The 16,090-nt window shown below is 51.5% G+C and overlaps 1 protein-coding gene across 1 annotated transcript in view; it reads right to left on the bottom strand.

The window, feature by feature from the left end:
* LOC118007269 (gamma-2-syntrophin-like) overlaps positions 1 to 16,090 on the bottom strand; it is a 193,253-nt gene that overhangs the window by 24,169 nt on the left and 152,994 nt on the right. The window contains exon 14 of the mRNA XM_035000255.1: positions 14,590 to 14,790. Within this exon, the coding sequence (XP_034856146.1) occupies positions 14,590 to 14,790 (201 nt within the window). The remainder of the gene's footprint in view (positions 1 to 14,589; positions 14,791 to 16,090) is intronic.

Raw genomic sequence — 16,090 nt, 5'->3', positions numbered from 1 at the left:
GTACCCATAGTAACGATGCCACATCTGTACCTGTAGTAACGATCCTACACCCATACCCGTAGCAATGATGCTACGCTGGTACTCATAGTAATGATGCTACACCCATACCTGTAGTAATGACCCTACACTGGTACCCACAGCAATGATGCTACCCCTGTACCTGCAGCAACAATGTCACACCAGTACACGTAGCAATGATGCCACGCCAGTAACTAATGGAAATGTGTTTGTTACAGGTGCACATACCTCGGAGGTTCCTGGGAAACCATCTGTGTTTGTATATGTTCTCTTTGGAAAAGAGAATGACATGCTCCCTTCTCATGTCTCAAAAAGGTCTATGGGAAGGTCAGCATTTCCTGTAGTCCTATGAAGTCCAATGGATGAGTCTGGTATCCATTGATAAGCGCATCTATTTTAATACTTAATGTATTTCTGGTCATTTGGGAATGGGTAGTCCAAAACAGGCCAGAAGTTAATAGGTCAGATTTTTAGAGTTTGGAAAATGTTTTTCTTTAGAGAACAGTAGCCACGCACTGAGCCACAAAGGCCCGTTCCCGTACTACACGCCTGAGGGAGAGTAGTAACAGTCCTGCGGGGGGCGGGAGTGCGGCCGATGATGGGCAGGCCTGGTAACTTCCCATCTCTCTCCAGAGGCTGACTGTCACCAGCTGGGCCCCCCGGGCCCTGGGTCAGCATTGCCAGCACTCCATTCTGAGGTGTGACCATGCAGGACACTTGGACCCAGGAACACGCCTTACCCTTCCTGGCAGCCACGGGGGCCAGCAGAACAGGTGTATGGGGATTCTGAGTTCCTGTGACGCACACAGCGACCCCCTCACACACTCCCTGCACACGTGCTACGGTGATCAGCGGGGTGCCTGACATGGATCAGGAACACCTGGGACTCCACCCAAAGAAGAGCACTGGGAATCGGCTGATTTCATCTTTCCTTTTCAGGTGGGAACACTGGGCCTCAGAGATTCTGGGCCAATTCCCCAAGGTCATGGCCAGTCCGGGGACGATTCCAACACTGGTCCTCCTGACGTTAAAGGGAAATTCACCATCTTCCCAGCACAGGACGCAGACTCCCACACCTGAGACTGTGCCTTCTGTCTGTTGTCATTCTTACTATTATTATTACTCACAAACAAGCATGCTGCCCCAAAGGGAAGTATGTTCCATTAAAATATAGGTTTTCATCATCTCTTAAAAAAAGGTATAAAATATTTAAAAATATTTTATAAAAATTTGTAAATTTCGGGACGCCTGGGTGGCTCAGTTGGTTAAGCGACTGCCTTCGGCTCAGGTCGTGATCCTGGAGTCCCAGGATCGAGTCCCGCATCAGGCTCCCTGCTCAGCGGGGTGTCTGCTTCTCCCTGACCCTCCTCCCTCTCGTGCTCTCTGTCTCTCATTCTCTCTCTCGCAAATAAATAAATAAAATATTTAAAAAAAAATTTGTAAATTTCAGGAAAAAGCCTAAAAAGCAAATGGAAAAAGAACTTATTTTTAAACAACGCAGAGATGAGGTGTCACCAGACCCGGTCCATCCTTGTCAACAGGATTCTGTGGCCGCCCACACCGTCTCCCCGCTCAGCATCCTCATTGAGCTCTGGTCACCTGCAGCCCCGGGGGCTCGCCGGCTGTTTCGCGTTGTCTCCCGCTGAGGTACTGGAGGCCATGGCCGGCGTCAGCACGCTTACCCGGATGCCACCTCTCCTTGTCCCCATATCCCCTGAGACATGCAGCAGGTGCATCCCCCGGTCCCTGCTTCCATTCCCCAGACCCTCACTGTCCGCATGCGGACAGCGTATGGCACACACACGCACGGCTGGTTGCCATCAAACACAGACACGCATACTGATATGAGGACGGTGAGACACACTGACATGGGACGGACACTGTGGCAGGGGCGGTGAAGGCCCCCAGCACCGGTGAACAAATTTCCTTAGGTGGCAGAAGGGACGTTGTAGATGGGATGAAGGAAGGACCCAGCGATGCAAGATGATCCTGGATCGCCCTCATCAAGCTGCGTGAGTCCTGGAAGTGGAGGGCTTCTTCCCGCCTGGTCTGAGCGCCGTGCCTCGGAGGAAGGGCACCAGAGAGGGAGGCCGGCTCTGAGGTTGGGGGGTGGCGGGCTCTGAGGACAGGGTCCGGGCTGGGGGGACGGTTGGCTCTGAGGACAGGGTCCTGGCCAGGGAGCAGCTGGCTCTGGGGATGGGGTCAGGGCCGGGGGCGGCGGGCTCTGAGGACGGAGCCCCAGCACATGCTGGTCCCTGCGCTGGAGGCGGATGTCCCTGGGCCTCCAGAGAGAGTTGCTGTGTCAGCAGCTGGATCTTTGCCCCGAGAGACCCCACAGGGCCGTGGGCTGGTCACCTCGTTAAGGCTGAAAGGCTCCATCTCTGCAGGAGCACAGAGCTGATGCGGACACTCCAGGTGTTTCGCTGCATTTGACTGGACACTTCGCATCCAATGTTTCTGTGACTTTCAGCAAATTCACTACCTTCTCCTCTCCCAAGGTCGGCTGAAAATAAACTGTTTTCTCGAATTTGTCCTTGAACAGATGTGTTCTGCTCCATTTCACACCTGCCTTTCCCAAACCGTTTCTCAAGAGCGGTACCCCGGGAAGCTCCCACGGCAGCTCAAGCTGTGAAATCCAAGTGGCCATCGGTGTAGATGGACGCTGGCATCTGCCAAGTTACTCTGCCCGACTGGGAGGTGGCGCTGGCTGGGCGCTCTGGTGCGCTCACGGGCCCGGGACGCATCAGCATCTGCCAGGCTCAGGGACGTGACCCTTGGTTAGGGGCGAGCACAGCTGGACAGAAAGTGCTCACAGACGCTGGAGGTCAGGCTCCGCACCCTTCCCTCCAGCCCTCACGGGCGTGTGTGTGTCCATGCACACCCCAGGAGCTCAGAGCAGTTACTCGCGCGTATCTGGGTTTGAAGACACAAAATGATACGCATCACACTTGCAGAGTTTGTGTAACAGAAATAAGCCTAAGAGAAACGAAATGTTAGTATTAGAGTAATGATCAGTTAGATCCTTCTAGAAAGTCTGTATATGAATGTTATCAAGTTCAACTGTGAGGTCATTCGTGAATCTAGCACAAAGGTTGTTCAACCAAATGAATTACAATTTAAAGGAAAAACTCAATTTTAACATGAATTTAGATGAGGCTTGAAAGTGGCATGAGTCCCATGTGACCACCCTGGGGCTTCTTGTAAGGAGAGGTGGAAAGATGCTCGACAGGAGGCATGGAGGGCTTCCCACCAGAGGCCAGACCCCTCCGGGTCATTTGTGGGAATGCTGTACATTTAAGGAAAGAAAAACGTTTAAAGAGTAATTGATGGTTTTCACCGAAATCTGGCTGCAAAACCACCAGGTGAATTGGAATTGCAATAAGCTCCCTGGGATTAATGAAAACAATCTGGGGCTCCTGGGTGGCTCAGATGGTTGAGCGTCTGCCTTCGGCTCAGGTCATGATCTCAGGGTCCTGGGATCGAGTCCCGCATCGGGCTCCCTGCTCCTTGTGAGCCTGCTTCTCCCTCTCCTCTCTCTCTCTCTGTCTGTCATGAATAAATAAATAAAAATCTTTAAAAAAAAAAAAAGAAAACAATCTGAAACTTAATTGTTTTATTAAACTGGTGCTTCTGGTAATGAACCAATAATTATCTTTTAATGATCCCATAAATCTATTCTAATCCAGGTGTTATTTAATATTTCACTTGATTGTCTCTTAGGTCCTCTGAGTTTACTTGTTCCAGGAGAAATGATAAAGCATATTTGTAGTATTCCACATGGTGTTCCAAAACTCTCACTGATGTTAGTGTTTTGTTTTTAATAACTCAAGCTTGGGATTTCTTAAAAATGTATCTGGAAGATTAATTTAAGCACTTAAGGAAATTATGTTGTGCATATTTCAATGTCAAGTGCTTTACAAACATCAATTAATTAGATTTCGTAACACCATTCCAAAAGAAAATGGTAATCATGTTAGGAAGAAGGAAACCAATAATTAAGAAAGTTACATGACTTATTCAAGGTTACTTCTCAGTCTCCTACAAATGCAAAACGTATTAAGAAGGCAGCACATCTCTCTCGTGTGGGTGCACACACACCACTTAGGGCTAGCGAGAACGCCTTCGTAATGTCACGTTCCCTGGGATGCCCAGCGAACAGCACCTCTGAAACCCTGAAACACTGCAGCTACCAGCCAGGTGGGAGGGAAGTTGGGACCGGCCGGGGGGCGGGGGAGAGCGCCTTCCTGCGTCTCAGTCCCCCGGCTGAGGGCATCCGGGAGAGTGTGTGGCACGTGGGGGACGCTCCACAGATGGAGGGAACGGAAGAGCCTCACCTGGTGACAGGAATAACGCAACCACAGCCAGAAACTGAGAGAAGCAAATAGGCTTCGGAACAACGACAGCAGCCCGTGTGTAGGTCACGTTTATGGAAAGGCTCTTAAATCCTTCCTTGGTGTTGTTTGCTCTTATTTGACGGCATCCTTATCCGTCTGGCCTTGTTTTCTGGGCGCCCGACCAGGAAGAAGAGGAAGCAACAAGAGAGGAGTGATGCTCTTGGGGGTGACAAATGAGAACATCTAAAACGAGATCAAACGGGGGCCCTGGGGTTGGGGGCCATGTGGGGCTGGAGTCCTGTGGTAAGGAAGGCAGAATGCCTGATTATGGTGCCCAGTTGCCCCAATATGAGGTTAAGTGGGTGAAGGGCAGGCGACGTTTTGAAATTTACACACCTGAAAGTAATTCCAGATTTGGCTGGAACTAAAAGGGACATCTCTAGGTTTTCTCAAAAATGTGCTGATTAATGACATTTGATGAGTGAAATCATCATGGTTTTTAATAATGTCATCTGTAAATCAAATTCATGTCACAAAGTGTCAGAGGGAGTGTTACTGATTGGAAACCATTTCACCCCGTTTCTGACTGGGTGGTCGTGTGGGGGGCCAGACACTGTCCAGCCCGATCTGCTCTGCGCTTCCTTCTCTGAGGACAGCCCCAGCCTTGCCCTTTCCCACCTCACAGCCGGACCCGCCTCGAAGAAAGTCCTGCCACAGCGGACGGGAGCATCAGCAGCCCTTCCTTTCCTTGTTTTCCGGTGCAGGCTCGCTCACCGTGGAGCCGAGTGTGCACGGGGTTCACAGACGGGGCGGACCCACCTTCCATCCGGCTGGCGCTCCTGCATCAGCTTTCAGAAGACGGCACAGGACAGGACCTCCCGGACCTGGAACGAACTCTCGAGATCTTGGCACCGACACCAAAAACACAGCCATAAAAGAAGAAATCCCAAAACCGGACCTCATCAGAACGAACACGTTTGCTGCGTGAATCACACAGAATGTACTCTCAGACCGTCACGCTGAGTGTCTTCCACGCTGCTCATTCTCCTCCCCGACGGAGGGCATCCCACTGTGCTGACATACCAAATATTTCATCAGTCCCAGGCTGATGGACGGTTGGGTTGTTTTGGGATTTGGGTATTAGCGGGTACGAAGGCTTTTGTGCACAACAAGGCGAGGAGTGGAATGGTCGCGTCTTATGGCGGGTGCTTTTCAACGCCAGGACTTGCCAGACCGCCCGTGCCAGGGGCGTGCCCCCGTGCCCATTCCTCCACATTCGCACCTACATGCGGTACCTACCGCTGGTCTTTGAAATTTTCGTCGTGCTAAGAGGCGTGCTGGGTGGTTCACTGTTTCAGTTTGCACTTCCCTACTAATGATCCTGAGGGTATTATCATGGGCTTATTTCCTGTCTATATACCTTCTCTCATGAAGTTTATTCAAAAATTTTGCCCAATTTTTGTGTTGGCTTGGTGGTTTTTCTTATTGAGCTTTGAGATCTCTTTACACATTATAGATACAGGCCCTTTATGAGATGTATGCCTTGCCAATATTTTCCTCCCACACTTTGGCATCGTTTTCATGTTTCTTAACAGTTGTCTTGCAAATAAGAGCAGGTTTTTTATTTGGATGAAGTGTCCAAATTGCCTTAAGTATCTTTTTATATAGATTGTGGTTTGGTTTTTGTATCTGAGAAATTTTTGCATCATTAAAGGCAAAGGTCATAAAGACTTTGCCTAATATTTTCTTCTTGAATTTTTATAGTTTTGCATTTATACTTCTATGACCCATTTTGAGTTAACATTTGTAGGTGGTGTGAGGTATGAAGCCCATTTTTTGGCATAAATATCCGATTATTCCAGCATGACCCGTTCCAGAGACTATTCATTCCCCACTGAATTATCATCCATGTCTGTCAAACAACATTGTCTATGTATGTGTAGATCTACTTCTGGATTCTGCCCCTTAAAACCTCCTTGTCTGTCTTTATGCCAACAGCACACGGTCATGACTACTCCACATTTTCCATCATTTTTGAAATAGGTGCTGTCGGTCATTCAATTTTGTTCTTCTTTTCCGAAGTTATTTAGGAGATACTGAGTCCTTTGCATTTCTAATATGAATTTGAAGATCATCCTGTCCATTTCCACATAGAAGCCTGCTGGGATGTTACTGGCATCTGATGTAGAGATCAATGACAGTAGACAGTGACACTATTATGTCTTCGGGCCCGTGAACAAAGTCCGGCTCTCCACCTACCCAGCTTTCCTTTACGCTCCCTCAAGCAATGTTTTGTAGTTTTCTGTTACAAGTCTTTTGCATCTTTTCAGGTTTATCCAAATTATCTCATGTTTTTGATGCTGTTATAAATATTTTTAATTGTTCCTTGTATCAGGAAGAGGAATTGATTTTTCTATATTGATCTTCTATCTTGCAACCTTTTCCTGTAGCTGAACTGACTTTTCTTGCAGATTCCATCTGAGTTTCTGTTGAGAACATCATGAAATCTGTGGATAAAGATGGTTTTATTTTTTCCTTTCCAATCTGGATGTCTCTTATTACTTCTTCTTGACTGGTGGCCCTGGCTACAGCCTTTAGTCAAGTGTTAGCCAAAGTGATGAGAGGGCAATCTTTGCCTTATGCTCAGTCTTGGGGGAAAAGTGTTCAGTCTTTCGCCATTAAGTCGGATGTTACCTGTGGGCAATTTTGTAAATGATGAATGCCTTTTTATCAGGTTAGGGAAAATTTCTTCCACACCTACTTTGCTGGTATGATCCTGGATTTTGTCACATATTTTCTTGGGTCTATTGAAATGATGACATGATTTCTTTCTTTTAAATTGTTAGCCTGATAGATTAAATTGATTGATTATAAGACCAACTGTATTTTCCTAGGATAATTTTTACTTGATATATTCTTCCTCTTATAGAAGTTATTGGATTTTATCAAGTAAAATTGTGTTTAGAGTATTTATGTACATAAATATAAAGGACAACGGTCTGTAAGTGCATTTTTGTTTCCCGTGTCCTTGTCTAATACTGGTATCGGGGGACGCTGGCCTCTTAGATGCCTGAAAACATTGCCCCCCACTCCCAGTTTTCTGGGTTAGTTTGTGTGGAATTATTTTTTTTTTAATGTTTAGTACAGTTCACCAATGACTCTATTTGGGACTGGAATGTCCTCCATGGGGAGGGATTTAAGCAAAAATTCAGTTCTTAAACCACATAGTGCTCTTTGGGTTACTTATCTCCCCTTGAGGGAGCTCTGGTGGTTTGTGTCTCACAAGGCGTTTGTCCCCCTCGTCCAGGCTGTCAGATTTAGCGCCAATTTTTAGAAGTTGTGTATATAATGTTCCCCTACTGTCTTCCTAAGTATCTGTATAACTGGTAGTGATATTACCTTGTTCTTAATGCTGTAAGTTGTGTCTCTCTCATCAGTCTGACAAGACCTTCATTCATTTTCATTTTATAGAATCTTATTTTAGTTCACTGATTTTCTCGGGTTTTCTAGTTCACTGATTTTTCCTCTGATTTATTTCCTTTGCTTACTTGAGTTTAGGCCACCTGTTGCTGGTTTCAGGTTTATCAGAGGAGGTTAGTCCTCTGGCTTCGGCGGTGGTTCAGTACTCTGGGACTTAGGGCTGCAGAGCGCCCCACGCTGGCCCCAGATCTGTCAGTGCTCCAGCCTCTCCTAACGTCTCCCCTCTGGACAGGCAGGAGAACAAGGGAGAACAAACGGTCTTTGGAGATTCTTTGGGAGCAAAAAGGAGAAATGATCAGAGACCTTTTCTGAAACTCAAGGTACTCTGTGGAGGTGACCAGGTCCGCAGGGGCAGTCCTGACCCGGTTCTCCACGGACGGGGCCATGCTCAGCTCCACAGAGGTGGAAGTTAACTTGGTTATCTTCGTCTGCTAGAGATAGAAGCTGCTGTCTGGTGGAACAGACAAGTTCCAAGGTCGGTCCACGAGGCTGCTGGAGGTCATCGAGTGCATGTTCTGTCTACCCAGCAATGGCATCCAGAAGCAACCTGGATGCAGTGCCTATGCTCGGGGACTTTCTTCTCAAGGGCTCTTTGGACTGCTCAAACCACCTCTGACTTCCCTCATTAATGGAGGAGTTAAGTTAAATAAAATCTTTGAGCACATGTTCGTTTTACATTTTCTTGAGAGTCACGTGTTCGTTTGTAAGAACTATGCTGGCTCCAGGGGAGGAAGTGGACAGGTGGGAGCACCTGCTCTCATGCTCTCTGGAGCACTTTCGAGGGCAGATGAGCTAGGTGCTGCACACCTGGTCTGCCTGAACAGATCACCCTCTGGCCACACACCCAGTTCACTTGTCCCCGTCACTGGCCGTGCTCTCGAGCCTCAGCTTACTGAGAAGACAGGGGTTAAAACACCAAGCTGACCACAGCACGGCGTAGTCTGCGTGGATGAGGGAATGGGAAAGGAAATGCTGGGGACTGACTCGGGGACCTGGGACCAAAATACTTCCAGGGCCGCCTCCAGGCCTCGGCACTGCTGGACCCTGTGCCAACCCCAGGGGCTCTGGGACCTCACCTCCTGCTGGCAGAGGCCAGTCTCCTCCACTGGCCCGCCAAGTGGGGCTGCAGGGAGTGCAGGGAGGGCAGCTCGTTGGGTGTAAACGGGCGTGGGTGCTCTCGGATGAAGGCTGTGACTAGGGGACCCATAAGCTCCCAGTATTTCCCTGGAAAACTAGGTTCCTGGACCCACTACTGTCCCCTTAGGTCTGTCTTTGCTGTGATTTGAAGTATTCCAGAAAATATCTGCAGCAATTTATTCCCATCTCCAAAAAACTAAAATGTTTATGATTGTCCAAATGCTTTTTATCTGTGCAGAGAGGATAATAAAGCAAAAATGGTTCGGGGTCACGTGACAGAAAAAAATTCTGGTTAACAGTGTGAATCCAGAGAGAAACATTCATGAACGTGCACAGGCTTGCCCTCTTGAGTGCCCACTCATGCAGCTCCTGGGGTGGCATGGGGGCCCCAGCTGAGCCCCAGCCGCTAACCGCCATCAGAATCAACTTCCCACCTGTGTCCTGAGCGACACCCAGGCAGAGGCCAAGAGCACACGCTCCCTGATTTCGTGTTTCTTATCATAAAATCACCACACATAATAATGACCTCTGGAACGCAGGCCGAATTACAAGACTGCCCTGAATCACCCGTCTGAACGGGGCCGTAGGGGCCATTACTATGAAAGTGTGTACGACAGGCCGTGCGGTCAACGGAGAAATGCTGGAACCAAGCCGTAGGAGCTGCTGGCTCTGGTCTCAGCCCTGATCCCGGAAAACCCTGCACGCCCCCTCATGTCAGCAGCTCTGATCTGGCTCCTGGTTTGCTAGGTCAGTGCGTGGAGAGGTATGGGGAACCAGCCTGCACATGTGTGGAGGGGAGCAAAGCCCACGGACAAAGGCCCTGCGGCAGGGTGCGTGCGCAGATGCCCGCCCAGAGGGGCTCCTTTCAGCATGGGCGGGCGTGGGGCGCACGGGCAGACGCCCACAGAAGACAGGACGGCGCGTGAGGGGCCACGGACACCATCAGGCATCGTGACGCCCCCCAGGAGGCGGTGCTGAGAGAAGCGGCGGGTGCAGGCCTGTCCTCCAGTCCTCCGCAGAATCCTCCACAGCGCTTCCTTCCCGCGGCACGTGGCTCTTCGTCCGAACGGCAGACCCATGCTCCGTATGCCTGTTGCCATTTCAAAACCCTCAAACGAGGAGCTTGCTGACTTGATAAGTAAATATGCGAGCAATTCCTTAAGTTCGGCTCCCTGTTTCGCCAGCCCACTCAGGTGGGTCACGTTTCTCAGCACATTTCCTTGTGCTTGTAATGTTTTATGGACACGCTCGGTTGCCAATATCCTAGGCAATCTGCTCTCATATTAGAGGTTGTGTAGTCCAGCCTGCGGGCAGCATTTTCCTCTCTGCAAAGTCCCTGAGAAGCAAGACTCTGTTTGGATGCCTCTGATGACAGGGCACTCACTACTCCCCAGAACGGTCCATCCTACTTTTAAACAGCTCTGGGGGTCAGAACATCCTGGCCTTCTTTCTCTGTGGCTTCTGTTTCTGACTCAGCTCTGGACGCAGGTGCCTTGCACAGGATAGACGAGAGGGAGCCCCAAACCCACATGCTCTCACTCACCCCGACTTGGGAAAGTCTCTCTGCTTCGCGGGCTGGGTGCACCTGAGGTCTGAAGACAGCTTGGCTGGAAGAGAGACTTTAACTCCTTGCAAAGTGCATTTCCTCCCGGCTGCGCGAGTTCTATCTGGAGGAGCTAACCTTGCGCGGCCCCCGCGTGGTGACAGTCCCCAGCGCACAGTGGGTGGGTGATGCTCACACGTTGCCCCACCTGCAGGTGACAGCACGGGACAAGTGACCCCTAAACGCGGCTGGAATCGGAAAATCTCCTGTTGGAAGGACATGATGTCTGGAACACAGGGAGTCGTGACTGAGGTAAACCTCCACGGATGGGTCACACTCCTGCGACTTGGGCTGCCTACGTAGATGTCACTTCATTTCTTATACGGCACCAGCGAGAATGGCTGAGTCATCTTGAAATAAGCCAGCCACCAACCCCCTGTGGCCGGCTGGTAATCGCTTCCTCTAACTAAGCTTAAGGTGTCCACCCCTCTTCTACCCTAGAGGGAGGCTAACTGCACCCCTGGCCCCAGAGTGGACACTGGTCAGCAGACAGCATTCCCTGACAAGCATGTTAATCCACTGGGTTCATGACCTAATCTGGCAAAATCAGACCCAAGGGGGGACGCTACGGTCATCCCACTGCTGGGGGAGAAGCGCCCTCCTCCAGGGAAGGTGAACAGAAGGCCGCTGCATCTACAACCAGGAGGGGAGGCGTTCTAAGCAAACACCTGAAACTCCAAGCTCAGTGGGGTGGAAAAGGGAAGAGCTGGTGCATCTGCGGGAAGCCCTGTTATCAGGACGGTTACAGTCCCAGTGCGTCGTAGCGCAAGGCAGGGGATTCCCGCCACTGTGGCCACAGGCAGCCGGCAAGATTCAGAGACTTGATACCGCATGTTGTGATGAGGAAAGAGATTTTCTGTTTTTCTTAAATTCTAAGAGGATATTGCTGGGATAAGTAAAAAAAAATTAGATGGATTGATGTGGATAAAATGTACAACATTTTGCACATTACAAAGCATTATGCGCACATGATGAGTACATTTTAGTAAGAAAGAAAAAACGGTGCTGACGTCCGTGTAAAACCATCTGAAGAATGTACAGCATGACACCCACCCTTGCACCTGAGCCCCGGGGGTGGTACAGCACACACAGCCAGGGAAGTTCTTCTGTTATCTTTGAAAGAGAGAGAACAAGAGCGCGAGTGGTGGAGGGGGTGCAGCGGGAGAGAGAGAGAGAGAGGATCCCAAGCAGACTCCGCTGAGTGTGGAGCCCGACTCAGGGCTCAATCTCACACCCCTGAGATCAAGACCTGAGCCCAAACCAAGAGTTAGATGCTTAACCGCCTGAGCCCCCCAGACGCCCCAACCAGGGAAGTTCGCCGTTCAGTCGTGCGTGTGTAGGACACCTGGATTTCAGATGCCTGCAGGAGATTTGTAATATAAGTATGACTTAAAATATTATAGTTTAAGAATGTCATTGAGCTAGAGCTGGGTGGGAGGCAAGCACCCAGCTTCTACAGCACTGAGCCCAGATAAGGTGCACTGAGAAACTACTGGGGAGAAACGTGCCCTGAGTGTAAATCCAGACCTCTCTTTCAGAAATCCTTACGGAGAAGCACGAATAAGGAGATTAATGCAGGAAACCGTCGGCCTGCAGCCTGCTGAACACAGAGAAGGCAACCAATGTCGTCCAAATGATAAACATGTAAACCTTGTCGAGCTTTAAAGCTGGGATCCGGGCTGGCGTCAAATCAAAGTCTGAACACAGGAGAGAAGCTGCTGAATCAGGCAGACACAGGACGGGGGTGGCAGCACTGACCAGTCGAGAAGCCCGCCTGCCCTGGGCCGCCTCTCGCACACGCCCCCCTCCTCTGCGCTGGAGGCAGCGTGTTGCAGGGGAGAACACGCTTCGGCACAGAGACGGGGTGGGGCTGGTCACTGGTCATGTGGCTCATCTCCGAGTGACCTTGGAGGGGCCACTCAGTCCTTGCAAACGGAGTCTTCTCATCAGTGAAAGGAAAAAGAAAACAGTATCACATCTTAGATGCACTTTAAAAGATTAACAGTGCGTACAAACAGCACACAGCTTGGCACAGGGCACACATTCAAATTAACAGTTTCCATAATGGCTCTGGTGTGCATACTCGAATCCTTAATTTACAGATTAAATAAAGGTGTTTGGAGAACTATTTTGCCCATGTTCACGGAGGGAGAAACAGGTCAGGCCAAGACTTGATCCACCACCTTCCAGAGGATATCCTCCTTCCTTCCCACCTCCGAGTCCAGAAAACCGAGGCTCTAGCGCTGGACGTCAGCACCTGGGGGCGAGGAAACCCCGTGGGATTGTGTCTTGGAAAGGCTCAAGTGGGTATGAGGATTCTCAGACTTGGGAGGCCTTGGGAGACCTTTCCCTCCTGCACAAGGCGATCCCACTCTCTCCAGGAGCACCCATGGCACAATCTGGCCCATTATTCACATCACCGGATGGTCACCGTCACAACCACACTCATCCTTGCCCCCGCTACCCACGAAGAGATCCTCGTTGTCTTGATCCTGGATAACTGAAAATGCCTCCCCCAGAGCTTGCCAGGCACACTGCCCGCCATGTCCTAATCCAGACTTCACGTCCTCTCTTCTACAGACTGCCCCCTGGCCTTCTCCCTTCTTCCTACTTGCCCCAAGTACCAAGGACTCTGCAAAGGGAGAAGCCACTTCCTCTGGAGGGATTTCCGGCTATGAAAGCACGGTGTCCCCGAGCCCAGACCCCTTGCTCTGGACACAAGGAAGGGAGAAGAGAGAATGGAATCCACCCAGGATGGTTGGGACCCTCATTGTGTTATGACAGGCATGGGATGAGTGGGTCCTGCAGCCTCCCTCTACTGTGGAACACCATGGTGTGTCTCCTGGAGGGTGTCTCCCCCAGGGGCTCAGATGGCCCCCTGCCTGCAGCACAGCCGTGGACGCCGTGGACGCCGTGGAGTGATGCTCGCCTGAGGTAAGAACGTAAAGTTCACCTGGGCCAACAGGGGCTGTCACTCGCGCTCTGAGACTTCAGCTGTGTTCAGGGGGTCTGAGCTGCTCACAGCTGCTACGAGTCCGAGCAGGTCCCCGAGATCAGGGAGTCGGTGTTTGGTGCCTCAGGACCCTCCCACATCCTCCTGCAGCAAGCAGGTCCGTGAGCTTCAGAACCGAATTCCAGGATGCCCTGCTCCACTCAAGAGGAGGGTCGCAGAAGAAACTGTGACGTTGGTCTCCACAAAACATCTGAGTGTGACCTCACCACGTGGACCCACGGGTGGCGGTGATGCTTAGACCCTCACAGGGAGGCCCCCGGGCCTGTGGCGGCCAGTGCACCAACCAGGAGAGCAGATGGCAACCAGGATCTTCCCACTCCAAACACACGTGTCTGAGGGAGGGGGCGGTCTTCCGCGGCTGAGCTCACAGCCTTAGGGTTACGGACGCGAGGCCGGATGAGCCCAGCGCTGTCGGGTGGCTAAGTCCCCTCCCTGATGCATCACGTCACTGATTTCTTGCCTCTGGTTCATAGGGTGGCCTCCCCGTGAAGGGGTTCATGATGGTTCATGATGGTAAGGATTGAAATACCTTCTTCCTGACGCTTTCCATCGACACATATCCAAGTGTGTGAGTGATTCACCTGCTGTGCTGAGAAGGCCCAGTCTGTATTCTCCTCTGGATCACTAAGACACACAGGAAGGGCCACTGCGTGCCGTAACGTGACCATCATCCGGGTTTCTTCACAGCGGATTACTCACGCGCTGTCTGCAGAGAACAGTCTGTCGGAGCCTCGCTAAACAGGAACGTGGGTGTGCTGTCCCTTGAGCCCCACAGAGGGAAGCAAGTGGCTCTCCCCACACATTACATGTAGAGATGCAAAACCCCCTCACTCCTCCCCATTGTGACCCCGTCAGCAGCCAAACACACTCGCTTGGACCTGGTGACCCAGGGGAGCACACTCGACTTTAAAAGATTCATTTCTTTCTGGAACAAATGCCTGAGCACTGAACTGCAAGGTGAGGCATCCACATAGGTTTCCCCTCAAAAGCTGGGAGTCGCTTACCCCGCTTCTCTGAACTTCCATGGAAGTAGCTCTTTGGAAAGACCTCTCCCACACAGCCAGCTCACTCCCCAGCTCCACGCTGAACAGGCGACTCTGGCCGTGGCCGACCAGGACACTGAAGCAGTAGGGCTGCGTGTCCTCAAGGCCGTGAGGCCCCAGGCCGAAGTCCGCGTGCAGCCAGTAATCCTCAGCGAGCCAGAACTGGAAAGCAGAGTGGGTAGAGTGTTAGTGGGGGACAGGGGTCCCCACCGAGGGCTGGGACCCGACACTGCAGATGTCCCAGAGCTGCCTGGACTGGGACCTGGCTGCCAGCCTGTGGGGGACGGCTGTGACCCCGGCCAGCCACAGCTGGGGGCACACTCAGGAGCAGGTTGTCCTCCAACATGGCTGCTGGGGAAACCAGCCCCAAATAAACATGATTTTAAGTAAATTACAGCCAAAAGCACCTTTCACTTAAAATTCTGGTAACCGGGGCGCCTGGGTGGCTCAGGCCTTAAGCGTCTGCCTTCGGCTCAGGTTGTGATCCCAGGGTCCTGGGATCGAGCCCTGCATCGGGCTCCCTGCTCGGCGGGAAGCCTGCTCTCTCTCTCCCACTCCCCCTGCTTGTGTTCCTTCTCTGGCTGTGTCTCTCTGTCAAATAAATAAATAAAAATCTAAAAAAAAAAAAAAAAAAATTCTGGTCACCACAGCTGCTTCTTCAATGTTTCACGTGAAAAACAGAGATAAAGTCAGGAGACCTTCGTGCTCCAGTTCGGCATAAAGCCAGCAAACAATGAAGAGAACATGGGCGCTAACCGCAAGTGACCCTGAGCTCCCAGGGCACTGCAGCGCCCCCCACAACCTAGCTCCGTCCCAAGGAAGAGGACCCCCTGCTCACAATACTTCAGAGGCTGCAGGACCAGGACCCTCACTCAGGATTGACAAATGTTAACCCAGCGCTCCTGACCATGCGGAATGAACGCTTTAGAGACACCTTCAAGAGCAAAGGTCAGAGCAGAGTGACCCTGCGGCTGCACTTCCTTCCTGAGTCCTTTCTGGACACAGCAGACGCCGCCGGCGGCTCGAGGCCGCACTGGTCTCAGAGATCCGGTGCGCAGAGCTGTGGGCGGCAGGGCGGTGCCTGGCCGGTGTCTGCTCTCCCTGCCCATGTGGGCTGCCTGCCGGCCCGCAGTGCCCCTCCAACACACCTTCCATGTGCACACAGGAGCACACATGCGCACACACTGGAGGACACACGTGCACGTGCACACACAGAAGCACACGCCCCAACGTGCCCACATTGCCCTGCGCTGTTCCTCTGTGCAGGCTCAGCCAGCACCACCTTGTCCAGCGAAGAGGACGGAGGGCAGACGTCCTTGCCAGGGATGCCGGGCGGCCGGCGGGACCGTGTTTACTGCCACTCAGGTGTGGGGGCGGGAATGACCCCAGCTGCCCAGGTGTGGGGGCTTCTCACTGTGATTTTGAGATATTTTGATCCAGGTGGGCCATCCAGCCAAACCAG

This window comes from Mirounga leonina, unplaced genomic scaffold (genome assembly GCF_011800145.1).
Source record: "Mirounga leonina isolate KUSES-001 unplaced genomic scaffold, KU_Mleo_1.0 Mir_117, whole genome shotgun sequence".
Lineage (NCBI taxonomy): Eukaryota > Metazoa > Chordata > Mammalia > Carnivora > Phocidae > Mirounga > Mirounga leonina.
Note: the sequence above shows the minus strand (reverse complement) of the source record. Positions and strands in the feature narration are given on the sequence as shown.